This window comes from Drosophila biarmipes, chromosome 2L (assembly GCF_025231255.1).
Source record: "Drosophila biarmipes strain raj3 chromosome 2L, RU_DBia_V1.1, whole genome shotgun sequence".
In the NCBI taxonomy this organism is placed as follows: Eukaryota; Metazoa; Arthropoda; class Insecta; order Diptera; family Drosophilidae; genus Drosophila; species Drosophila biarmipes.
Window position 1 is genome coordinate 19,065,017 of NC_066612.1, and position 25,516 is coordinate 19,090,532.

At 45.4% G+C, this 25,516-nt stretch overlaps 3 protein-coding genes across 4 annotated transcripts in view; 1 reads left to right on the top strand and 2 right to left on the bottom strand.

Moving 5' to 3' along the window:
• LOC108033887 (carbohydrate sulfotransferase 4) overlaps nt 1-1,170 on the top strand; it is a 29,696-nt gene extending 28,526 nt beyond the window's left edge. The window contains exon 4 of the mRNA XM_017108533.3: nt 36-1,170. Within this exon, the coding sequence (XP_016964022.1) occupies nt 36-167 (132 nt within the window). The 3' untranslated portion in view covers nt 168-1,170. The remainder of the gene's footprint in view (nt 1-35) is intronic.
• Nucleotides 1,056-2,252, bottom strand: LOC108033888 (metallo-beta-lactamase domain-containing protein 1). The gene has a single exon (XM_017108535.2). It carries the CDS (start codon nt 2,187-2,189, stop codon nt 1,503-1,505), a length of 687 nt encoding a protein of 228 aa, XP_016964024.1. The 5' UTR covers nt 2,190-2,252; the 3' UTR covers nt 1,056-1,502.
• A 1,205-nt stretch (nt 2,253-3,457) lies between these two features.
• LOC108034076 (developmental protein eyes absent) lies at nt 3,458-24,589 on the bottom strand. Of its 2 annotated transcripts, none has more exons than XM_017108838.2 (5): nt 24,035-24,589; nt 9,614-9,660; nt 5,183-6,913; nt 4,326-4,570; nt 3,458-4,252 (listed from the first exon to the last, which is right to left on the bottom strand). In XM_017108838.2, the coding sequence occupies exons 1-5, from the start codon at nt 24,086-24,088 to the stop codon at nt 4,071-4,073; spliced, it is 2,259 nt and encodes a 752-aa protein (XP_016964327.1). In that variant the 5' UTR covers nt 24,089-24,589; the 3' UTR covers nt 3,458-4,070. The 2 variants fall into 2 exon arrangements, with proteins under 2 accessions (XP_016964327.1, XP_016964326.1); XM_017108837.2 differs by lacking the exon at nt 24,035-24,589 and adding an exon at nt 12,735-13,015.
• Between the last annotated feature and the right edge of the window lie 927 nt (nt 24,590-25,516).

The window sequence follows — 25,516 nt, forward strand, 5'->3', positions numbered from 1 at the left end:
TGTAAAATGAATAAACCAACCCTATTCCATTTTAGATCAAACAAATCCAGGATGTCTGTGTCGAAGCCATGGATTTGTGGGGATACCGCCGCATTGAGACCTTCAGCAACTTCTCCACCACACAGCAGACCTTCGACCCGATGGTGATGCCGCCACCGTTCACGTGAAGCGGTCCTAGGGTTAGGTGATCGTCTACGATAACTGATAATGATAACTAATTCTTCTACTTGGTACATTTTGTTGTGATATCGTCGTGTTGAGCGAGCAAAAAGAAATAGGAAAAGGACGGAGGGAAGCGGATGGATGGAGATGGAGCAGTTTGGTTAGAGGAAGTGGGTGCAAGTGCATTGTGAAAACTCATTCATAACGGGCACATTTTTGCTGAACACGCAAACACACTTAACTGAGCAATAGTTATTAATATATATAAACTGAATATACAATATGAAATGCATAATTTTAGTAATTGGCGAATTTTGTGTAGAGTAAAGCGGTACGAAAACCAGTCGAATATCAGATTTACATTTAGGCCTAGAATTTAAGCAAACAATAACTGAAAACTTAGTCTAAATAGGGCTGCGTATAGTGCAATGTTTACTTGGCTTTTTTATGTAAATTATTTAGGCAAACGACTTTTGTAATTCAGCTTAACAATGAAATCCAGTGATTTAGCCTCTAACACAACCAAAACGTATCACAGAGAAATTAAAATGAGAACAACGTTTGAAATTCAACGAGATGCAATTATACAACCATGTTTGGCAAACCAAAAACTGTGCAATATTATCAATCGGAAGAGAACAATTAAATCATGCTAGAATCAATTTAGACACGAATTTTCTAAAGAAAATCAAAACTATAAAAGTGTATTAAGATGAGCAATGGGCACTCAATTCCTACTCATAAGTTTCCTTAGGCATAAATTATTTGTATGGTTATTTAGTTGTAATTGTAATTAAATTGTACTATACTTTATGTCCTCATTATATAACTGAGTTATATTCGTTTTCTTTTTCCAAAACGAATCCCAGTAAATCGATCAAATTGGCAAAAAATATGTTAAAAGAATGTTTGGATCGTTTAATAAAAACTGATGAATCCAGCAATATTTGCATAATTACACTTATTAAGCAACATACCAACTGAATAAACAATGAAATATAAAAGTAATATTTGGACTTGTTTAATTTTTTTTCGCCAAACCATCCCCCATTCTTAACATAATCGTGCACAATCCTAGCAAGGTTTGGCGGAATAAGCAACGACTTGTCCATCCGGCTTTATTGTGTGCAGCAGTCACTCGAGAAGTCCAAAAGATCGCCCGCGTTTATGGGAAAGACCGCGGTCGGTTAACCGACCTTGAAAAGGACTAAGAAATATTCATAAAGAGCTCAGAGCTGTTAACTTTCTGCGGCGGAGGGCGTCGTTATTATTAAAATTAGTTACCGTTAGTAATGGAGGAAAGTTCCTCGCGATGCATCGTGCTATATATGCTTATAAAACTAACTACTAATGTCAGTGTTTTGCTTCAGCTGGGAACGCATTGTTGCTGTTACCGCAAACATCGGACCATGGCCTGGGACAATAAAGTCGCATTGACGGGCCATTTTACAGCGCTCCTGGCGCTGTAGCTTTTCGTTCTCGCTTCCCGCATCCTTCCAAATGCTCTCATCGTCTATGTCCTCGCGTCGCTCAAAGAGATCTCCGGTGATTCCGACCCGTCCTCCCAATTGGGAGTTGTCAACGATCACGGAAACACAGCTAAGGGTGTGTCCCGGCGATCGCCTAACAACCACCTCGGCATGAGAGTCTAGCTTTAGTTCCTCGTCCGGTTTCCCACTGGCGAAGTAACCCATGTAGAGGTCGCGATGCGAGGCACAGGCGCCAACCAAATGCATTCGTGCCTTCTGGAAGAGGTAGTTGCAGCCAATGTGGTCAGAGTGTCCGTGGGAGCAGACAACGACGTGGATATCATCGACGCCTAGGCCTTGATTGCTCAACAACGAACGCAGCCTCTCTCCATCCCAGGCCGTCATTGTGTCCACTATGATGTTGGTGCCGTCCCTGCAGCGCACCAGCGTGCAGGTGCAGTTAGCCCTCATGGCGGTCTCGTCTCCATCTTCCTCGCGGGAGTATCCATCCTGAAGAACGATTACATGATTTCGCTCGCCATGATCAAAAACATCCATTTAAAGTTTTAGAATTAAAAAACAGTTCCACTAGTCGACGTCGTCGAAGTTGGTTCCTTGAAGTGTGACCAAAGTTTTCAGAATGCACCGGCAATCAGCTGTGCTTGTTGACAGTCAGCATTGACAGAAATGTAAAATAGTAGATTTGCTTTCATATAAAAACTAAATATTATACGTATAATTTAAAATACAGAGAGGAATTTATAATAAAAGTAAGGAAGAACGCAATATCGATACCTCAACAATTTGTAGCCATCCCCAAACCGATCTTTTTGTAAATTCTGTGTAGAATACAGGTATGTAAACTTAACTTATGGGCTGACAAAGGCGCCACCTTTTACTTTACGGCAAATTCGAATAATGCGCGGCGAATTCGAACGAGGCGAAGTGAATTCGAACAAGGCGGTCCGATTTAAAAATAAAAAAAACATTAGGGAACGGTCGCCATGACCGCCTCGGAGAGTATATAAGCTAAGAAAATTGGCATAAGGTTTTTGGAAAAACTAGGCAGTGACTTCAGCATTTGCCCATCTTCCTGTTTCAGACTCATTCTTCGAAACTGCAACTGCAAGTAGCTGCACACTTCAAGCCTGTCCATTGATGGGTAATAACTATAGACTGCTGCAAAGCAAACTCCAGTAGTCCTTCATAGACCAGGGTTAGGAAAGGTCTAGATCAACGACGAGAATCCTGAGGAAGTGCTTCCACAAGGTAGTTAGTGGCTTCACTGCGTTTTAGCGATTGCACCTCGGTGGAAAAATCCGACTGCAACTTAGTTAGTGTCGGAGAGAACGATTATATGAAGGACTGGCTGATCCTGCAGACCAGAGCGATCTCTTAATTTTGTATTAAAAGGTAAGCAAATCCCAGTAACCACTCTTGTCAGAAAGAAACATACTAAAATCCAGCATCGGTAAAAAAGGTTTTTAAAATATAAGATCTTAGTGGAAGGTCTCAATGGAATGGAAGCTAAATTTAAATTTACTGGCTGGTTTTAGTAAATTTTCCTTTAAAAGCAGTTTATTATCGAAAAACCTTCATTGACCTCCTAAAGCACATATATTACGAAAGATCGGGATCTGTTAAGATATAGAGCACATCGGGCAGCAGATCCATCACAGTTTTAGAGATAAGCCGAACAGCTTTTAAACGGATTGGTCGGTTCTGGGGCAAGTAATTTGAAATATTAGGTTAATATCTCAAAATTGACACAACATTTTTCGAAGCTCGAGTTACTTATAGACTGATATAAATAAAAACTCGCAGTGTTTTGCTTTAATAGAGTGCGTTGTCGTTGGTTTTGCTCTTTTATTACTTGGTTTTATATTTTAAATATAGTTTAATATATGCAGCTATATAATAGTTATTTAAAATTTCAATACTACGGCTTTGTCGAATTATTTATAATCATTATAATTATGCGTTTGCCTTTAAACTAAGAACTTTAAACTAGTTGTTGTGTTTGCTCCGCTTTCGTTAGCCAGGATTAGCGAATCGGTCTGTTATTGTTGGCTACTCTAAAGTGCTAAATACGTATATTGTTAATTTATGAATTATACACTTGAAACAACTTCGTGCGAGAATTGTTACGATCGTCGATTAGGTGTGTTTTTAAAAACTATATAATACAAAAAGTCTTGGCGTTAAAGTATAAATGTTCGAACAAAATAATTAAATTATTTTGCGCTGGTTTACATTTTCCATTTGTTGGTTGTTTTATCCGTCGCACACTCGCTCAAACACGCAATCGCACACTCACACTCACGGACATACATGTTAAATAAATTAGTTAAACATTTTTGCTGTTTGTACTCAAAACTGCATCGAGCCTGCCAAAAGATATCGCTATTACAGTATCGAACCGCATTAAAGTTTGGCTTTTCATAAGAAGCCCATGTCGAGGGCAGTGAAGAGGGCGCGAATGTCGCTGTGGGCGGAGATGCGCCAGAAGGGGAAGTTCATGGCCTTGGCGGCGGTCTCTTCCTCGTTCCCATCCCCAATTACCACGTAGGTGCTCTTGCGCCCGAAGCGCGTCACGATCCGCTCATAGCAGGTTTCATGGCCTAAACGAAAAATGGAAGAAAAACTGGTTATATCTCCGCATCGATCAGCCCATATCTCGCCGCCTCCACTTACCGATTTTGTGCGCACTGTAGATGTTCTCAATGTTGAAGATCCCGCCCAGTCCGAAGAGCAGGACCTTGGCCAGCGCCGGGGCCAGTTGCGTGGAGGTGACCAGCACGTTGACGCAGTTCTCGCGCTGGGAGATCATGCTCAGGCACTTGAGCGCCAGCGTAGCCCAGTTGTCGGTGGCCACCTCGATTTCCGAGCGGATCTGCAGCCAGGCCTCGCGTTTTCCGGGTCCCAGCAGGGTGCCAACACTGGAAAATAGCGAATTAGGATTTTTAGTTGGGGGTGGGACAAAATATTATTTTTTATAAAAAAGTATAACGATTTGTTCTTTATTATCCTTTATATTTTGAACTTAGTGCACTAAAAACACTCTGAAAACCTATCTATGAAATTAGAATTCTTGTATTCTTATGCTCATTCCAATTAATCGTTGATATTAAAGTGGGGATACAATTAAGAAGAAGTGGGGAATATCTAAAGAGAATAAACGTTTTTTGTTGATACAAAATAGTATTTTAGGTATAGTAGTTCCGCTACAATTAGAAAAAAAAAGTTTTTAAAAGTGATCGATAAAAATTTAAAAGTGATTGCAGATCGATTAAATCTTGAATTCTCAAAATCAATATCAACTGTCATCGGATCAGAAAAAACAAAATGGAGAATCTCTATTTCGAGATCGCTTACTCTTGAACAACAAACTTGAGAGAAGCTGTGTCTTGATTTCAAGAACTTTTTTTCTCAAGTAAGCATTTTCTCTTTTTTAAGAAAGGTTTCACTTGAATAAAAGAGAAGATAAGTTCTTGCCCTGAATTTTTCCGGTGTGTACACCCCTATAAAGTTTGCTTGGCTTTGTTACTCACTTTCCACGGTAGCTGTTGTAGATGTCCTTGATCTTCCTGTAGCGGAAGGCCAGCTTGCGCATCCAGTCGACCCCGCCCCTCACCCCGGTGGGCAGGCAGAGATTGGGCGGGGCACCGGGCGGGGTGTTCGTGTGGAAGCCATCCGTGGCAAAGTTGTAGGCGCTCAGGTCCTGGCCATTGTCGTCCGAGCTGACATCGTCGATGTGCACCTGGTCGCACTCCTCGATCTCGTTGAAGAAGAAGTGCGTGTCGGCCATGTTGAAGACCATCTCCTCCATGCGGAAGGCGATGGTCATCAGGGAGCTGTGGTCTTTGGTGTATCGGTTGGCATAGCTGCCCGAGAGCAGCGTATGGAAGATGATGAGGGTCTCGTCCAGATCCCAGACGAACACCCGCTCCGGTGGCTTCACCGCCTCGCTGTTTCCAGTGTCGGAGGCAGTGCTTCTGGTGGGACTGGGCTGCTGGTGACGCCGTCCACGCGCCCTTCCCGTCTTACCCGTGGGCGTGGTCTTGCTGGCTGCCACGCCCCCCGATCCCGACCCCGCCGTGCCCACGCTGCTGCCTCCACTGGAGTTCAGAGCTGCGGCGGCCACATTACCGAGTGGACCAATTCCGGTACCAGCGCTGGGAGAGATCGGCAGCGGGGAGTGCGGTGAGTGGGTGGTCTGGTGCACCGGCGTCGTCGAGTGCGTGTCCGTGGGACTCTCGGAGAGATTCGAGGAGGCGGCCACATGGAACCCGTGCCCGTGACTGGCACTCGAGCTGGGCGAGCTCACCGCGTACGGCGAGTAGTTGGCTGGACTGTAGTAGTTGCCATACTGCTCGTTGTAGTAACCCCCGTAATCCTGCTGCCCAAAGTTGTTGTATCCCGCGTAGGGACTACTGTACAGCTGGGAGTTGTTGTTGCCACCTCCTGGATAGCTGGGTGCCAGGTAGGCCGCCGCTGCAGCCGCTGCTCCTGGCTCCATCTTGGCCTGCCTGGCTGCCGTGGCAGCGGCATAGGGAGTTCCGTAGCCGGAGTAAAATGGTGGCGGAGTGTACTGCTGCATGCTGTTGTAGTAGTAGTAATCATGCTTGCCATCGTAAACAGCTGCGGCTGCGGCTGCCACCGCCGAGGAGTTGACCGCCGTGGCTCCTCCATCCAGCGGATTGGTGGAGGCACTGCACCCGTACAAATTCGAGCTGGCCACCGAACCACCGTTGTCCAGCGTTGGATGCACTTGTCCTGGGCTGCGGGACTCCGACTTGACCGCCGCACTGGAGTTAGTGCTATCGTGCGTCCAGTGCGTCATCACAGTTGCTCCGCCCACCACTCCATCCTCTCCAGAAACTCCTGCGCCGCCCCCTCCTCCTGCCTGTTGATATGTGGAGAAGCTGCTGCCAGCGGATTGGGAGAAACTGGAGGCGGCTGCCAGGCTGCAGCTGCTCGAATTTACATTCGGATTGGCATTCCCATTGGCGTAGTGGCCACTCAAGGAGGCCAGCGACCCTATTGTGGGTTGTAGAGGTTGGCTCTGCGGTGGCAGTCCCAGGGGACTGCACTGACCGACCACGCCCCCCACACCACCTCCGCCCCCACCGACACCCATGCCGGCACCGGCGCTACTGGGTCCATTGCTGGCCAACACGGTGCTGGAGTGGGATTGCTGTTGTTGCTGCTGCTGCTGCTGCTGTTGGTGCGACTGTTGCTGCTGGGGTTGCTGTTGCTGCTGCTGTGACAGATTGCAGAGGCTGCAAGGAGATAAGATAAGAGGGGATCGTAAGTGGGGGTTGTAGTTCAAGAGGTGGGTAAAGTGTGGGAACATCCAAACACGGAAGAAGGGGAATTAAATAGTCCTAATGTCGTGCTTAAATCATTGGCCAACTTACAGGAACCTTCTTATAAAGTAAAATTGTATAAGACCGGTTAGTGTCTAAAAACATTCTTCTTCAGCAAGTTTACATTAAAAAATATAATTTACAAAATTGTTCGTTAAGGTAAGATAACTTGCCTAATTGAAAGAAATTAAAAAAATTAAGGTCCATTAATTTTTGACTTTTTTAAATTTCAGTATATTACTATTATGTTATGATATTAAAGTAATAACAGCAAACATGTTTAAATTAATCTGCCATGTATTTCAGGCTAACACCAATTTATACAAACCCAATAAATCCTTTGACAAGTATAATTAAATGCGGCTTATAAAAGTATTTATTTTTGGACTGAATTTTAAGCACAGAATGCATTTAACTTCATTTCAGTTATGGATAATACAGGCCTGAAGATAACAAAACGCAACACAAAAAAAAAATAACAAATAAATTATAAATTATTACATTTTCAATATTGAAGTGTTATTTGGTTTGCTTGAAAAATGTTTAGCTATCAAATAAAATCGTATGTTTCACAAGCTGAACTATGAAAATCTCCCTTAAATATTTAATTTTATATCAAGACAAAAACCAGGTTAGGAAAGTAACTTCAAATCCAAAATTGTAAGGAAACGGATTCTGAACTCAGATAAATGTGTAGGGCCCAAAACATACACAAATATGGACTTCCATTGTGTGGGAGAGAGCCGAAACACAGAACCTTTGGCTCGTTAGGGAAACCCATAAAATAATTTCCAATAATCTTTAAACAGCCATTAAATTAACGCACGTTGTCGTTGCTTGTTTCGTTGTTCTGGGTTCCCGCTCCCTTTGTCCCGGAGCCCAAGTCAAGTGTTTCCCAGTCCAGTCCCGTTCCCGGGCCGAAGAGCCCTTCCAAATCTTGTCAAGTGTTATAAATATTTTTCTACGATCTCGCCGTCCTCCGCTCTTCCTGTTTGCTGGATTCACTGGGACTGAGGATCGCTTGAAATCTTTTGAAACCGTTTCGGGGCACTTGAGGGTCCCTCGATGGGTTCGCATTTTGGTGGCATGTGCGGACTGGCCCGGACAAGTCCCGTTGCTGCCTCCTTCGGTGACCTCCCCCACCCCTTCCTGACCATGTGTGCAGCAAATGTTGAACTCCCTTCAGGCGGCGACAAATATTTTTTTATATTTTACGATTTGTGTTTTGATGTTTCTTTCTGTTCTTCGGGTGTTATTGCTCTTCAAGTACGGCAAAATAAAGTGGACAAATTGGAAAATCCTATAGGCCCTCTAAAAATCAAATAAAACTGAGCACCAATGGAAAATCGAATAAATCACCGCAACGGGAAAATCAAAACAATGAAATATGTTGGGGAATTAGGGGGAGACCAATGGGTTGGTAATTCAATCCTTTCCAATGCAATTAAGTGGAGTTTCCCTGGCTCCCCAAAAAATGTCATGTAATGAGCTGGCAGCTGAATATACATATAAAGCAAAGTCTTTAATTAACAGAGCTACGCTACTCTACTAAATTAGATGTGTTTTAATGTAACGTAATGAGCGTAGTTATTCTTACACCCCTGTACTTTGTTTTTCTCCCACCTATCCCCATTTCCATAGCTCCCCCTCCTGCTCGAAAAATATTTAACCATTTTTCATAATTTTAATAGGAAGGTAAATTAAGTGCCCAATTTCCAAAGGAATCTGACACCTTGAGATTTTTTCTTCCCCGGAGAAGGGGGACATTTATCTTGTTGGCAGACAAAAACCGGAGGAAAAGTGAAGAAGGGGAGCAGCTGGTAAAAAGGGGAAAAGAATTTTCCAGCGCGTGCGCCGCCGAGAGGGGAAGGCCAACCCAAACTTTCCTTGGGGATCTGCGCTCGGCATAACGACTGCGTGGCCAATGGGAGATTTACCCAAATTGTAGTGGAAGTGATTAGCGAGAAGGACGGGGGTGGCAGGAAGGCAGCGGTCTTTAAGACTAAGCCGCAACTGTTGCCGCCTTTAAGCCCCTCTTAAGTAGTTGGGCCTGGACCGCCTCGAATCTCTGCGCTCTTTTCCAGCCCCTGGGCAAGTGCTAAGTGCTCTGACACTTTTCGGTTCGGTTCGCCTCGTCTTTTCTCCCTTTGTTTTTCGGATTTTGAATTTTGGATTTTCGGCTTGGGATCTTTTCTGTGTCACAGCCGAAGCGTGGACGGAATTCTTTGAATTTCTGCCGGGGCATGTGTCAGGTTGTGCGGGCCACATGCAAAATATGGACGTTTGTACTTCCCATGTCCCAACGACCCCAGCCCCTTTTCGATCGAAACCAATTGAGGATGGTGCGCCCCTTGTCAAGTGCGAGGGATGTCCCGTCCTTTCTGCTACAAATTGTCTACGCTTACAGATGGAAGCCCCGAAAAGGTCCTTACAATAACGTTGCTCTTTTATAGAATACGATTTTCCGTCCATGAATATTCCCAACTATCGAGAAATGAGTGCAGTTTTAGTATGTCTTATATGCACAGTTGCCCAAGCTTGGTTTAAGTTATAAAAAGAAGAAAATTTATTGTTGATGTAGATGTTATTTTCGTATCTAAAACTCGGACCTACCGGTTGCGTTCATGAGTATCCGTGTGCTCTGTCTTGGGACGTTTAACCTGAAAATATGCCAAGAAAAACACATTAAATATAACACGAAATATGCCAAAGGGAAATTTATATATTTGGTTGTTTTAGCATGTATTATGTAAAGCCTGTCAGGCGGATTTTCGCTGGCCCTCGAAGAATTTGTTTATAAACAACTCCCCTCGCTCACACCTCAGCGTCTGGAAGCGCCCTGCTGAGGTCGGCACTTCTATTTGGGTTATCCAGCAATCCAGTGCGAGTGGCGAAAGAAAACAGCCAATTTTACATAATTCGCAATCGCCATTTGCTGCTGCGCCAAGCGAATTTCGCAGCTCGAGCTCGTGCGTGGGAAAAGTTTATTCTGCACTGCCGCTGCCCGAAATGTTACGGATGTTCGGCGCCATTCAAGGGAAGTGGAGAGGAGTTGGGGGAGATCGGACTTGCATTCTTATATGACCAAGCAGCAGGTGGCAATGGGTTGCGATAAGGATGTGACAAGGCCAGGGGCTTATGGGAGATAAGGGGAGATCTTCAGAGTGCACGGGTAATATTCAAGAAGCTGATTATGATAACGATTTTTAAGGACTTTAAGATTTTGAGTGCGTTTAAGAAGTAAAAATAGAAAGAATATTTAAACTGCATTTCACATTTACTTCTATCACATGGAAGAATACCTTTCCTCAAATTTGAATCTTTGGCCTTAATGTCTTCCATTTAGTGAATCTACTCGTTTAAGTTTCTTAGGGGTGTTTAATATTTTAAATGCCCATAAACAGAGGACAATATAAAACATAGTGACACTCAAGGCAATTTTGATATGCCAGCCCTCAAACGACAGACCCTTACTGGAAGTCAGCTTAGGGAAGTTTGAGGAAGCACATTTATGCAAATCGAACGGAAGCCTGCTAAATCGAAGGTGGACAGCCCAGGTGCTGGAACTCACGAGCACCTCCACCCCTAAAAAACAAACGACAAAAAGCTGGGGAGGCGCAGGACAGAAAGTTGAGCGGCTTCGGCTGACAGCTTCTGCCGTCCGGCGAGATGACCACACGCACGCACTGTCCATCATCCGGTGCGATCCCGAAGGGGCAGGATGCGGATGCGGTGCAGCTGGCGGTACCGAGGGGCAGGGCGGAAAAGAAGGCCCAAATTTGTCGACGGGCCTGGGGAACACGCGCATGCGCAGCGGACAGGCGGACAGATTGGCGAACGGTAGCGTTTCGACGCGCTGCGCATTCGAGTCGCGAATTTCTGTGCAGGATTGCGTGCTGCACGAGCATCCGAATTCAAGCCCGAGCCCGGGTTGTGTGCAAAAATGATACAGCGGGGGGAGAGAAGATCAAATCCAAATGCAACCTTTTACTAAACTAATTTATGGCACAAGCTGACAACGTAAACATTAACACAGACAAGAGTCGTGGAGCAGGGAGTTCGGAGGATGGGGGACGGAGGCTGGGATGTGTGGTATAAAGACCTGTTTGTGGGCATCTTTAACGAAATTCCTGTGATCGTAATCTCTTTGTCTCTTCTGCTGCTTTAGAAGAAGATTAAAACACACAAACACACACTCGCTCTCGGCCACAAAAAGCAGGCAGACAAAAGACAAGACAAGAAGACGGCGACAAATTTTTTATTAACCCGGCCCTAAGACCCCTAAGACCCCTAAGACCCCGAAGACCCCCTAGAACCCCCTCGTAAACCCTCGGGCCCGCGATAAGCATCAAAATAAACAAGAGGGAAATTTGTTGCTCCTCGTGGCCAGCTTGGACTGGGTATCTGGGATGGGGACTGGTCTTGGACCTATCCCTGGCACCTTAACACTTTGGCACGTTAATTACGCCCGGGCCACAATCGTGGTAGTATAATCAACAATCGCCAAGTGTCAATCGCAGTGGCCATAATCAATATTTCGACTCCTCCCCCACTGCGTCCTCTTCAATCCCCCAAATCCCACATAGCCGTGTTCCGATGCGAGTTCTCTTTGTCATAAATTACATGCAGCGCGTATTGTCGCAGTTGAATTATGGCGTGTTAATTTTTACGATTACGGCTTAAACTTAATTAAAATGTGATTAATGCCGCTGGCCGGCCGAAGCCCAGCTCTTGGCTTTGTGGGCCAGGCTCTTTAAATTCCCATAAAGCTGCTAGCGCTGTAATTTATGCTCTATTAATATTTCGCCTTAACCATCCGCCTGACGTTCGTCACGTTTCTGTTTCGGCCTCACTTTTCCTTCGATCCCACTTTGTCTTAGCCCCAGTTGAGGGACCCGACCCATAAAACCCTGTCGCTGGTATGCTGTTCCATTAAATCGCCGGGAAACGAACTTTGGCTGATCGGGGCCACACTTTGCCCCGGAATTCCAGTGAAAGAGGGGGCCTGCCATCCGCATCCGCATACAAAAGTCATCAAAAGTTGGCAACACTTACATCTATTGGGTGTTTTTAAAGACCCAAATCCCGACTTGTACGCTTCATTAGGCACCGCAAAGTTAAGCCGATTAATGCGATGTAATAAAATTGTGGTCAGGTGCCCACAACCATTATCCCCATTAACGATTTTCCAACAAAGAACAATCTTTGGGGTCTATAAACCGCCTTTGTTCCCAGGATGGGTCTATAAACTAGTAATCCCCTATGGGTGAGGGATATTTCATAATAGTGTACCAAGGAGTTTTTAAAATATTTTTACCAGTGTATGGACTAGATTTACTTTTCAGTTTTATAAAATCGAATAACCTCTTAACACGACTTGGTTGTCAAGCTGGACCAGATTTATGTATGAAGTGTGCTATGATATCACGCTGCCCAATAGATCACCTTAATCATCCTAAACTGTTGTTCGTGCATATCTCAGAGTCCAGGCCTAATAAATAAAGACGAGCTATCTAGCAGTGAGTTTCACTTTTTGGGATGGCAGTCGCCTCGTCCCAGCCTGGAGAAGCCCCACAAAGTAACCACCAAGGAGCGACGCGCCTTGTGACATCCATAACCATAATCATAACACTAACAGCAGCAATAACAATAACCGACGGCACCAACCACATCACTTCTAAAGCTTCGCGAGCAGGGAAAACGCCATCCGTGAGCTCTACGACTATTTGATTACCTTTGGCTCGATCATTTTGTCGATTAATCCGCATCGCGGGGCGGCGTAGTTGTATGGCATAAGGGTGACCATGGTGTGGGCAGGCCAGGAAAACTTTCACTAGGAACACACGCGGTGGAGTACCGATTCGGGTGGACAATGATATAGGTGTTTCTGTGCTATGACGATGTTTTGGAATCAAATCTGACAGTACGGCTGACGAGCCAGAACTACGAGGAGTATCTGGTGCTTCGATAAACTGCTGCTTCGGGCGGTCGACCGTTCCCGTAGCGCTCGCTTTGAGTGGCTCGAATCGACTGAACCACCGAGCCACCCGACTTCTGTGGCCCAGGGCAGAGACGTCGGCAGCGGCGCCGCGGCAGCGGTTTGAGTGGAAATCCCTGCCTCGGATTCGTATGGCCATGGTGTTGCGGTGCTCGAAACTGGTTCGTGAGAGCAGTGCCACTCGGCGCAGCCCTCTCGCTCGCACCGCAGGCCGCGAACCGCTCCTGGACTCCGCCCATTCCCACTCCCCAAATCAGAGGGCCCACAATGTGGTGCCGGCGGACCTGGGGTGGGTCGAACACCACTCTTCCCTGCGAAGAGCTGCGTGGCCCAGCGTTTTTATTATCTCTCGAATGCGGGCGAACAATGCCCATTGTGGATGGGTCTTGCCGCTGGGCAAAGGCCATTCGAAAAGTGAGTTTTCCATGCGTATACATTAATAAATTAATCCCAGCACATTACACAAATTAATAAACTAATCAGACGCAGTTCCGCAGCGTGTTCAATAGAAACCGCCAGCGATTTTATGGCCGTCGTAAAAAACCAAAACGAAAATCTCGGGTAACTCAAGACACCCAAGACCCACTGGGTTCGGCGGCTTTTCGCGCTCCACGGTGGATCCGTAACTTATTAGAGAAGGAGCTCCAAAAATCGAACTGCCCATGTAAGGCGAGCCGAAGTGTGCTGGGCATAGGCGAACCGATACGCGATGTGGGATATCTGATCTGCGGACGGACCATAAACAAATTGGCATCTAATCAAAATCACAGGGCCCTCTGTGGGCAGACGTGAATCACTTTCGACGGTAATTGGGTGCCAGTGGCCCGATGGTGGAGAGCCACTAATGAGCTCTAGTTGGGGAGGGTTAGTGCTTTAACAACTTTAACTTCAACCAATTGAAGATTAAATATTTTAGTAGTATTGATTGCACTTTTCACTTAATTTCGCGGAGATTATTAGGTTCATTTTTGTAAACCAACACTTTTACTTCGTAAGCCTATGTCATTCCTGGAACATCTTTAAAAAGTCTTTGGAATTTTTTAAGAGGTGTGCACCTAATAAGCCGTACTTAAAAGTAAATCCTAAGCCCTTTGCCTTCTTTCTGGAATTAGAATAATATGAATTAAGGCGGTTTTGCAACAACTACGTGCAAGTGACTCTCTTTAATTAGGCAATCGTAGCCGAGGTTTATTCGCTCTCATATTTATGTGAGCAGTAAAGCTGTCCCCGCCGAGTCCAGACAATTGATTCGAGCAATAAACAATTTATATTGATTTTCCACTTAAGTCCTTGCCCAGCGCATAAACAAAGACTGACGTAGAAGTCCAGATGGAATTACAAGTAATCAGAAACAAGTGCAGTTAAACAAATAAGCTACTCATATGCAAAGGAATTCTGGCAGTAAGCTTTTATATTCAGGCTAACAGCAAGTCGAGAGACAAGTAAAACCAAAGGGAAGCTAGTAACCTGATGATGGAACTTGGGGCAGGCTTTTCAAGTTGAAAATCCAGCAAGTTTCTCAAATGGGGGTGGACGCAGACCCAACGACCTCATGGGTTTTCTTTCCGTAGGAAATCATTCGCTGAGTTGGGCATTAAATTTGCTTTAATCGCTTTAGCACGATCGTGAGACAACATGTCGTCAATTATATCTACGATGATCAACGTGGCCTCCGCGTCCCCCGGCCTCTGGTGCCCACTCGGAGGGTCTTCTGTAAACAAATCTGCGCACAATTCGCTGCATTCGCAGATATTTCTGGGTCCGGGCCTGTTGCTGAGACCGGCACATTTGTTGAGGACCGGTTGCCGATCGCCGGGCAGCCACCATCCTGCAGACCACGGTCTCCCTGCAGCTCCAGATGCCCCACACCACTCCCTGCGGAACTGAACGTGCTGATCGTGCGACTGCAGAGGCCTGCTGCACAATGGAGGATCGCCAGAGTGCTTAAGATTTACGTTCAGTTTTGATCGGAACGGACCTCCCCGAGTGTTGTATTAATTTTACACACAGCACACAGCACTCAGCCGGGTGGAAGTGGGGGCTGGTCGGGATCACGGCCTGTTGCCCGGGCGCCATTTTAATGCAAAAGTTTTAACACCTGAGTCGAGCACATTTGTTGCCATGTTCGCATTCTTACAACTTGATCTGGGCCCGCGACTCTGTTGGCCGGACATCTAGATAAGGACTCGAGTCCGGAACACAGGATTGCTTGTTTGTTGTCATTGCACTGGATGCCCAGCCTGGAGCTCAAGTTCTCCGGTGCAAAAGTCGACGCGGAATGCGTCACTCGACTGGCAAGCCGCGAATTGGGTCACTTTTTGCCTATACCATCCATGTGTACCATGCTGATTAGGGAAGTTTCGCATTTGTCAGCACATGCCAATGGTCTGAGGCATTCTTCCCCTAGAAAAAATGTTGCTGAGCCATGGAGATCTGACCGCATTCATGCAGTAGAAAACAAAACGACGAAGGAGCTGAAAACTGCATCAAAATTCGTACTTCGAGTGCATTTGCTGGCACGAAACCATGTCTATAAGAGTTTATTATGCAGATTTATGGCTTGGGGTTTTTTCGTTTTGTTGAGCTTCGGAGGGGAGCGATTTGAAGAATCTTGAATGAACGGTTTGGCAAGGCAAAATGCTTCATAGACAAAACCAAACTGAACTTTCCTTGGTCCGGTTTCCACTTATTTACTTCCACGGAAACTTGCAAAATAAATGGAAAAACCAACAACAATTTTCCAAGGTATTGCATTTCCGTTGGAGAACACATTTCCCACTTGTACAAATATTTATAGGGTAACCCCAGACGATCAGCTGTTCCCGGGATCCCATATCAATCGAATCGGTTCGATCGTCAATCATAAATCACACAAAAATGGTGTTTCCTATCCAGCAGAGCTCCGGCGCATTAACCAAATTTATATATATTTTTGACGCCGCCATTTTATGGTCCGAAGCTCATTAAAGTGTGCATAGGAAACTACTGTGCGGGCTCCATAAAAAATATGGACATAAACTTGCGTTTTATGAATCAACAAGGCCGGAGGGAGCACTTAAGTAAATAGTATGAGCTTGAATAAAATCGGAAAACAAAGCGGGACACAGTCTTGGACAATGGTCTGTATGTGGGCGTTTGGTTGGGTCTTGATCCCCCGATAAAAAATAACAAAACAAAAATAAACCGAGGCAGAAACTGCACTTGCACCACGATGACGCTGCCAGTTCATTACGATTAAGCCGATTATGACGGCCACCAGGGTCGGCGAGAATCGCTCCGTTTATGCTTTCATTCTTGGGAAAAATTATGCGGAACCTGTGTTCGAGTTCCAGGCACGTGCCGATCGGCGAGTGATACAAGTATGCCTGCGGATGGTGGGGAGCCATCGCCATGGTGACCCAGGCAAAACAAACATTGGTCAGGAATTTCATTAAAAGGTGAAGCCGAAGCCGAAGCCCACAGCCGAGCAGCTACTATGTGTGTGTTCTCCTGGTAACCAGCCACCCACCCATCCACGTCCAAATCCACCGCCTATCCAACATATAGCCATGCCACCACCACCCGTTCCAACCTGCCGGCGACTGGGCCACCCACCGAGCGAAGTGTGTCGCCTGTCACTGCGAATGAGCATCAAAACTCCGACAGAATGGATTGGGTTGGACCGGCGCGAATCGCCAGGCGGGCCGGGGAGGAGGTGGGCGAGGCTTACCTGTGGGAACGACTCTCTAATTAAATTAATTACGTGCTCTCGACTAGCGCGTGTCAAAACGCGCAGCGACCGAACAACAAAATTAAATACGCACGCTTCGGTGGGCTCTAATCAAATGCGCCCTCAAGTATGCAATGGAAACATATGCTTTCGCCGGAAGTCCCTTAGGGTATGCGGGCTATGCTCGACTAGCGTGTTTTAAGGGCACTTTTTGCTTAGCTTTGTTTTTTAAGTCCCAGGAATGCGTACCAAAAAGAGGTTGTTACTATTGAATTGAGTATTGAATAGTATTGAAAAAGGAACGCAATTTTTTGGTTAAACCCATTATAATTCTGTATAAAAGTTTGTTAAGATAGTAATCTTCAAACCCCGTGGCACTCCAACAGTTTCTAATAAACCTAGCATAATGTAACTTGTCGAGTAAAGTATGTATAGGTTTTAAGCCGGTGGCCTACCAAAAAGTATCAAAACCTTTGAGTTTGTCTGTTATGATCAAAAAAGGATTTTTGGTTGAGAGCATCATTTTCGGATACCACTTCCTTTGCTTATATGTTCTACATCTTAAGAATCTATTATATTCATAATTATTGTACCTAAACCTTTTTTACCTTCGGTTAGATAAACAGTTCTGTTTCCCTATCAAATTATATTAGACTCTCAGATAACGTGTTGAATCTCCAAACACCACTAATATTGGGTATCCCGAGGTCCGTTCCCCCAGCTGGTTCCGCCAATTTAGTTGCGTTGTTCCTTGGGTTAACCGTTGCCAGGCCTATGAAATTGTGTTTCCAACCACTCCGCCTTCCAGTTCAACAGCATTGAGGCATCGCTGACAAATTGAATTTGTAAACTTGTCCGCCGGCAACAACAAATCATTGGAGACCCCCAGGGATGCTGTTTCGGTTGCTGATTCCGATGGCGATGACGTTGCGGATGACGATGCCGTTGTCGTTGCCACTCCGTCCGGAGAACGGACGGCGGACCACGGACCACGGACTACGAGAGAAGGAGACGCCCGAATGCGAATGCCATGGGACGTTGGTAATCCTATACTTATACCCTATCCATGTTACGCTCCTCTGGACGGACTTTCTAGCTCGGTCTCAGCTCGCCGGGTTCCGCCCGCCCACTTTTCCGCCACCCCCTGCCCACTCCCCCACAAACAGTGGCGAAAGTGATGTGAAATTGTAGACCCGTTTTCGGGCGGTTGGGGGCGTGTCAACGCAGTTGGGAAGGGAAGAACACGCATACGCACAATTATTAACACTTATTAATGTTGAGGTTTCCATATATATGGCACCCCAGGGCTTAAATTAAAGTCATCCCGAGTGCCAAACAGCTGCCTCAAGTGCCGCACTTGAGCCGATCTCAGGGGGTTGCAATCAGAATCGGGGGTTTGGGTGGGGTTGGGGGTTGGCTTTGTCCCTGTTTAAGTAGTCATTAAGATTGAGTGCGGATAAGATTTTTTCACAGCTGGCAGTCGGACGTCCCCTTCGCCAAACACGCCGCCTTGCAATTAGCCAACAACCTTTGACTTCGGCCCAACTTCCTTCACGGTTCACGCGGGTCCTGCCCAGAATCGGAATCAGGGGCTGCCTATTGACAGCTATTGTCTTCTAATTAAAAAACAATGTTGACCTATTCTCAAGATGTCACGGATCGGGTTCAACGTGGAGTTCCTTTTGGGCTAAAAATCTTGGCAAATTATTTACACCGTTTTTACGGAAAATCGGTTTCTTTGTTTGTTAATTAAAAACTTTGATTGCCGGCAGGGACAACCCTCGAAGAAGTTTTGCCTGCTAACCCTTTAAGTTTGTCTCGCAAAGAAGTTGCTTGTTAACCCTTTGAGCTGGTGAGTCTTGTCCCAGTGCCTCAACCCTTCTTGTAAAAAACAGGATTGTAATTTATAATGAATGTAAAAATTAACGATGTCTTCGGTAGCCAACGTGTCTCGCACTTTCAATAAGGAAATACGTTTTTGAAGCAAAATTAGGTGCTAAGCACCAGCGGTAAGGACTATTAGGAGAGCAAAAAACTAATTTTATTTTATTATACATATATCAATTTATTTTCATATAAAAACAAGTCGCCTTAAATGTGCTTCGTTAATGCGTCTTCTTAATAATAAGACTTAGATCAACTCCCTGAGGGCAGAGATCCCCCTCTGCGGCGGAGGGCGAACCACAAACTGTGCCAACTGTGCAACACTTGGACTTGGGCCACTGCAACTGGTAGATGCTATATGGTGTATGGTAAATGGCAACGGCAACCGAATACCCTGCTGGCCTATCGGTTACACTTACACCATATGCGGCAGCCCTAAAGTTGCCGGGGATCGGTTTCATCGCTCAGACCTTGGCCAAATTTAACTTTTTCGCTGCTGCTGCTCAGCAATCGTGAAAATAGCAGGGGAAAATGTAACAATAAAGTGGATATAAAAATGGCAAATAGTTGCCGATTTCCGTTAAACTTAATTACGGCAAAAAATGAACGGCAAGGCCGGACGGAAAAGAAGGGAAGTACGTATAGTGTTTCCAGTTCCGATGAGAGAGGCGAAGGGCGAAGCGCGACCAACTGTTGATGATGGGACGACTTTCGAGAGTGGGAACAGGTGCGCGATCGATTCGGAAGCGGGCTTATCGAAATCGGAGGATGGTGCCGGGATCTAAGCCCCTGGACCCGAACTCATAATGCTCCCGCCCCGACCCAAGCACTTTCATCTCCCTCTCCTCCCCTTGGACGATCCCTAATATCGAATTTCGCTTTACCGCCTCGCCAATCAATGGACGAAATGTGAATGATTTGTTTGTTGGCATTTTGGCTGCCAATTGTCCGGACTCCGGAGGCTGCTACCGCTGCTGCACTTTCCCAAGCCCCGAAGAATGGATGGAAAAATGTGCAACGAGGAAATCTGATATTTTTTGTGAGACAGCCTGGAAAATCGCTGGGACCGGGGGCCAGGCAAAAAAATTTCGTGGTAAAAATTATGAAAAAATCTAAGAAAAACTGTCACGACTGCTAGCGAGTAATGCTATCCCCGTTCCACTCGAAGTCAAAGGTCGCACAAATTTGTCTCGGAAAAACCGCTTAATTGGTAGGGGTTTTGGGTGGAGTGGGTTGGAATGGGATGGGGTTGCGCGGAGGGCAGCTGCCTGTCTGCGCCTCTGACTGACAACAGCCACACCTAGGCGAACCGGGGAAGTCGAAGGAGTCGGAGTACGGGTCCCAGATCCAATCCCCAGCAGCAGTCTTATCACAGCTCCAAGCTGTCTGAGTCTGCCACTTGATTGAACCGGAAATGAGGCGCAAGTTTTGTTTTCACAGGCTGCGACCACTTGACCCCGCAGCCCGCTGGCAGTGACACTGTAAGGGAGAATCAAAGTGAACCGAATCGGATACGAACCCCTTTCCCTGTGCCCTCTCTTCCCCTCCGCAAAATGCTTTACATCAGTTTTTCGGTTAATGTGCCGCTGCCACAAGAGGCAGCATCACACTTACCCCAGCTGTCAAATAATTATGACAAGTTCATTTCGCCGCACTTTCGCTCATTTGTTTGGCTCCCGTTCGCATCTATTTTTTCCCAATTTTAACAAGAATTCCTGTAAAACTCAGACCCGGACCCGGGCCGGCCCCACCAATTACCGGAGCGTTGTAAGATGCTCGGGGGCTTTTGATGTGACAGATGTGTGTCCGTCTCGCCTCCGAGGTGTGTTGCTCGATCTATATGGTGCGTATATGTTCTACAAGCAACACTTTTGTGCCAGGCCTTGTATGATCCATTTTAGCGGTTTCTCAAAAGTATGCTAGGATTTTTATATCATAAATATTTCGTTTATTGTAATTGAAAAGTAAGGAAATAATCATAAGCGAATCATTTGGACTTGGTTAGAGGTTTGTGTTACCCAAAGTTATAACACTTCATGCTGCTCTAAATACAATATTTTTAGGCCAACCATTTCTATCTTTAGTTATCATCCATTAGAAACCCATTTCCTTTTCACAGCCCTAGCAATCCGTTCCGAATTATTCACCAAATGGTGCCCAGGAAAGAGTTTCGTACTAAATTTAGTTCGCCAATGGATATCTATAGAACTATGGTGGCTCAAAATATGCTGTCGAAAGTGACAATTGATTGCGTACAGACGTTTTGTATTCGACTGGGTTATTTCGGGAAGTGCCGCCATTCAAATTTAGACCAGGAGACAACAATGAGTCACAGGACTGGAGAGCAGACAAAGCAAATCCCTCTCAAAATGGCCACAACAAGGTACAAATATTTGCCATCATTAGAGGGCATTAGGGATCTGGGTTTAAGGAACGAAAGGACATCCATCGGGCAGGTTGCTCTAATTTCCCGTTCCTCATCTTCATCTGCTGACAGGCGACATAAAACAGGATAAAAGGGACTAAGCAGCGTCGCCAGTTGAGCGGATTATGGGATCTTTTGGCAAAACTGGGACAAAGCAGGTCCGAGGTGGGCCTAGGGGATAAACCTTCTCCTCCCTCCCATTCTCGCCCTTTCCAGAGCTGTAATGCAACTCAAGTATGATGCATGCAAATTTATGCCATAAGTTCTGCGGTTTAGCCTTCGGATGTGACGTCATACGCAGGACTCGGGGCCAAATTCAACAGAACTATGTCAGGCGAAAGGCCAGCGATAAGGTTTTCAGGAATGTTGATAAAATGTATTTTTTCTAGAAAACCCGAGAGAATTCCGTGAAAAATTAAGCTTGCAAAGCATGGTTATTAAGTCTAAAACTAATTTATTGGATTAACAACACGCAATGTATGCATAAATGTAAGTAAAATGTCGTTAAAGCAAGGATAAGTATAATTATTAATTATTAATTATTATGAGTTCTTTTAAAGTCTTTTTGTTTCTTTAGGTAAGCTATTGATTTCTTTGGAACCATATAGATCCATGAAAGGGCTTCCGATGATGAATTTTTCTCTTTGTTTTTGAACGTTTTTACCTTTGTTCTTTCATAATACTCAGGAAGACAGATGTACAGCTTAGGAAGAATCACTTTGGAAAAAACCTTGAAATTACTTCGACAGAAAGCCAATGTGCTCGAGAACATCATCGTCGAACTCCACACTCGTGCCAGTCCCCGGGAGGAGATACCGAATCGATCTGCCAGTTTGTTTATTGACTTTGTCCCGACCATCGGCTACTGAAATCCCGCTCGACTCAGCGCTGGCGGAACTTTCGAGTAAACAAACAAGCAAGTTCATCTGTTGGAGCGGCGACGGCCCAGATAAACGCCTCAATCTCGATCCCAGACGGTAACAGGTAGGTAGGTTATCCCACTACATCCGAGTACATCCATTCAGACAGAGATGGACGCACTTCCTGTGCCACGCCCCAGACAAACATTTGCCATTTAAGCCGGAGGACAAAGCGGATTAGGCGAGGGGACGAGGAGATGGAATGCTGGGAATCACAGATTATGTTGTAAAATGTCGCCGTGCCAGGGGAGTAATGAGATGAGCTTCGGGGATATATGCTCTGGCTGTTTTCATAGGGGACACCCCCTACATTTAATTTTAATTTTCGGGACATTCCCAGGGCGTGGCTGAAATGGAGCAGCCAGGCCACGAATTGAAATTTTCGTTTCGTTTTCGTCGAAAACCCGCAGAGCCAGAAGTCCTGCGGGCAAAGCAAATAAGTTGGGTTCGGATGGGACGGCGGGAGGGGGTTCTGAGGGGCTGAAGGACCCCGACCCCCTCCCGTCCGCTCCTGCCTGCATTGTTTGTTGTTTTAATGGCGAAACGAAAAGCGCAAGGCATCTGCACGGCGTCGTCCTTTTGTACGTTTTGCTGCTCCTTTCTGACTACTCAAATTTCAATGAAATTATCCTCACGGCATTTGTCTGCCATCCCTCTCGCGCACTCCTACGGCCATCTCTTTCCTCCCTGCCGAATAAAATGTTCTTCGCTGAAATTATTTGCTAATGGCTCGTCCTTTTTGCATTCACATTTATGAGATTTTCGTGTTGCCTCCGATGCTGTCAACTAGATAACCGAAAAATGGCGGCATTTGACGCTTTTTGTGCTAGCGCTGTTGGCTTTCTGCCTTCTTTCCCTTTTCCCTTTTTCCCATTTTCCCGCTTTCCCACTTCCACGATTATCCTACTTTCCACCCAGCGGTGGCAGCCATTTTGGCAGGAAAACTTCTTCAATGTTTGCCTAGGCAACGAGACAACAAACATCGCAAATTGCTTTGCCCAAAAGTTTGCTCAAGTTACGCAGGCCGGGTTGTGTGCGAGGGAGCTGTCTGGGCAACGAGGGAATTAAAAGGAAAGGACTCCTGGGCAACTGTCAATCAAAGCGGGGGATTCGTCAGAAATTCCGATCTACAAATCTTTCAGTCTCCTGTCGAGCCTTGACCTAGTGCCTTTTCGAGCTGATCCTGATCCCTTTTGCGGTTTTATTTCTGGTCAGATGATTCCCATTCGATCGACAGGATATCGTCCTGTGGCCCTTTGTGCGCACTTAAGCTGAAAATTCCCTTTTGACTACTGTCTGCTTTGTGTCCTGCGTTTAAAGGATCAGCACTCGGCAAATGCGCAGTAGCATCTTTGATTTCTTACAGTTCACTGTACAACCTATCTTTCGCCATCAACTGCTACCATTTTAGGCACTCGTAGTTAGAAGGGACGCATTAGGGGATCGTAATTACGGGCAGTTGATGCGGAATGTATGATTGGGAGCACTCGGAGTCAGGATTGAAGAGCGTCCGAAGAGACTTGGCTAGGATTTCGGTTCGGCTTTGTCTCGGGGTTTAACTGGGAATGGTGAGTAGTGCGGGTTATGCAATATGTGGGTGGCCTATGAAGGCAAGAGGGAAATACAATCGAATAAAGGGGAATACCATATACTTCTTTAATTCACCATGTAGCCAACGAACCGTTCCCTTATGTACTTTGCAATACGTTTTTATTTGAAAAATTCAGGATCACCAAAAAAATCCAATTTCTAAATACCTAACTATCTTCTGTTAGGAAATATTTAAATTCTTATTCATTGTCATCGTATTCGAAATAAAATTTCAAAAAGTTTCTTTTATCAATTTAGTTCGATAATTTGTGCAAGCTATAAAATAAAATGGGCTTGATTTTCAACCTCATATAATAATGACATAGGAATCCCGATGCAAGATGTAAGTTAAACATATTGTACATGAGTTTTATAACCCTCAGAAACTCATAAAGGTACGTAGATTAAACATTTATTAGCACGTACTCCGCAGGAAATCTATAAATTTCCCTAGTTTACTGCCATTTTCCAGCACTTTATAGTTACGTGTTTCTATCGCTCCACTCACTTTGTAGTAATCCAGCGTTGAGAAGTTTTGATAGCACGGCACATTATACAACATATTCCAAGTGTTGTGGCTGCTCCTGTCGCTGCTCCTGCGGCTCTCGAGGCCCGGAACGGCGTATCCTGGCAGAGTGGAAATGTCAAACGGCCAACTGCAGGCACTTCATTTCCATGGCAGATGTGGGTACGAATGCGAAGGGTACTTCACGGACAGGATTTACTATTCGCGTTCGAAGTGCACGCACAGATCGATTTGGAAGTGTGGAAATGCCGATTGCTGATTGCTAATTGCTAGTTGCTAGTTGCTAATTGCAAGTGATTAATTAGGCCTACTCCGCTTTTTTGCAAGAGGCGCGCGACACAAGCGAGAGGCGATGGATGGGCATTAAATTGCGTTAAGTGAGCAGTTCCGTTTCGCAAATTAATTTGTGCCAAATGAATTGAACGATGTGAATTGTTTCAGCTTTTTGGTTTTTGGACGTTGCTGGGCCGACGGGTGCAAGCTCCGTGGTTGAATAGGCGATGTGGTGATCCGCTCTCGCCACGAGTGTCACATAAAGCTGCGTGTCAACTGATTCGACTTTTGCTGAAAAGCGCTCATCGCGGGCCGCTCGATCGCAAAGCTGTCGACGTCGTCGCCATGCAAGTTTTGAGTGAGTTATCCGGGGTCTTGAGTGTTCTTGTGCGGGACGGCCAATCACAACCGCGCCACTGCTGGCCTCTCGCTCGCTCTGCAGCGCAGTATTTCGAGTGAGTGTCAGCTGCGAGGGCGGCGCGTCAGGACTCGATCTCCACTCGAAAACCCAACCCGTCGTAACGGAACATTTCGGGAGGGATGAGCGGAGAGACAATAGTATATCTGTAGGTCCTTCCATTGTGTTCCGAAAACAAGTTGGCACCTCTGAGAAAAGGTAATTGCGATTTGGAAATGCACTTATTCTGCATAAAAAAGCATTTTCATATAAATATCTTTAAGGTAGACACAAACATATATGTGTAGGTCCTTCCATTGTGTTCTGAAAACAAGTTGGCACCTCTAAACATTAGTAATTGCGATTTCGAAATTTTAAAGCAAAAATCATCCTCAGATAAGTATAGTTAGGGATTAATATATAGGTAAAGGTTAAGTCACAGGGAGCAGTGTAAAATATTAAGGTCGGCTGCCCTGTTCCCTTGTCCAAAAGCAAAACTTCTTCACTAAGTACACTTTCAAAATACGATATATTTTAAGAATCAAGAAAATTGTTTTGGTGAGGAAATTAAAGTGCAAATGGGTTTAATCTTTCAAACGTAAATCTTTATGTTTTTTTATAATAAATATGTTTCTTCAGCGAAACTTTAAAAAAGTATTACTACGTTTTATTTCATTTCTAGTAATTTTTGGATCAAGCTTTTTATGATTCGAAGGTAGTACGCCCTGTATTTCAAGAATTCAAAACGAAGGTTGGCAGCTCCGCGAACTCAGTGCTAGGGCTTCCTGGAAGCC

Excerpts from the sequence above, each read along its gene's own strand:
- LOC108033888 (XM_017108535.2), bottom strand. The coding sequence starts at position 2,189 with ATGGATGTTTTTGATCATGGCGAGCGAAATCATGTAATCGTTCTTCAG.
- LOC108034076 (XM_017108837.2), bottom strand. The coding sequence starts at position 12,806 with ATGGTCACCCTTATGCCATACAACTACGCCGCCCCGCGATGCGGATTA. Across the intron at positions 6,914-9,613 it reads GATACTCATGAACGCAACCG|CCTCTGCAATCTGTCACAGC; the intron begins GTAGGTCCGAGT and ends ATCTCCTTGCAG. Across the intron at positions 4,253-4,325 it reads CTACAGTGCGCACAAAATCG|GCCATGAAACCTGCTATGAG; the intron begins GTAAGTGGAGGC and ends TTTTTCGTTTAG.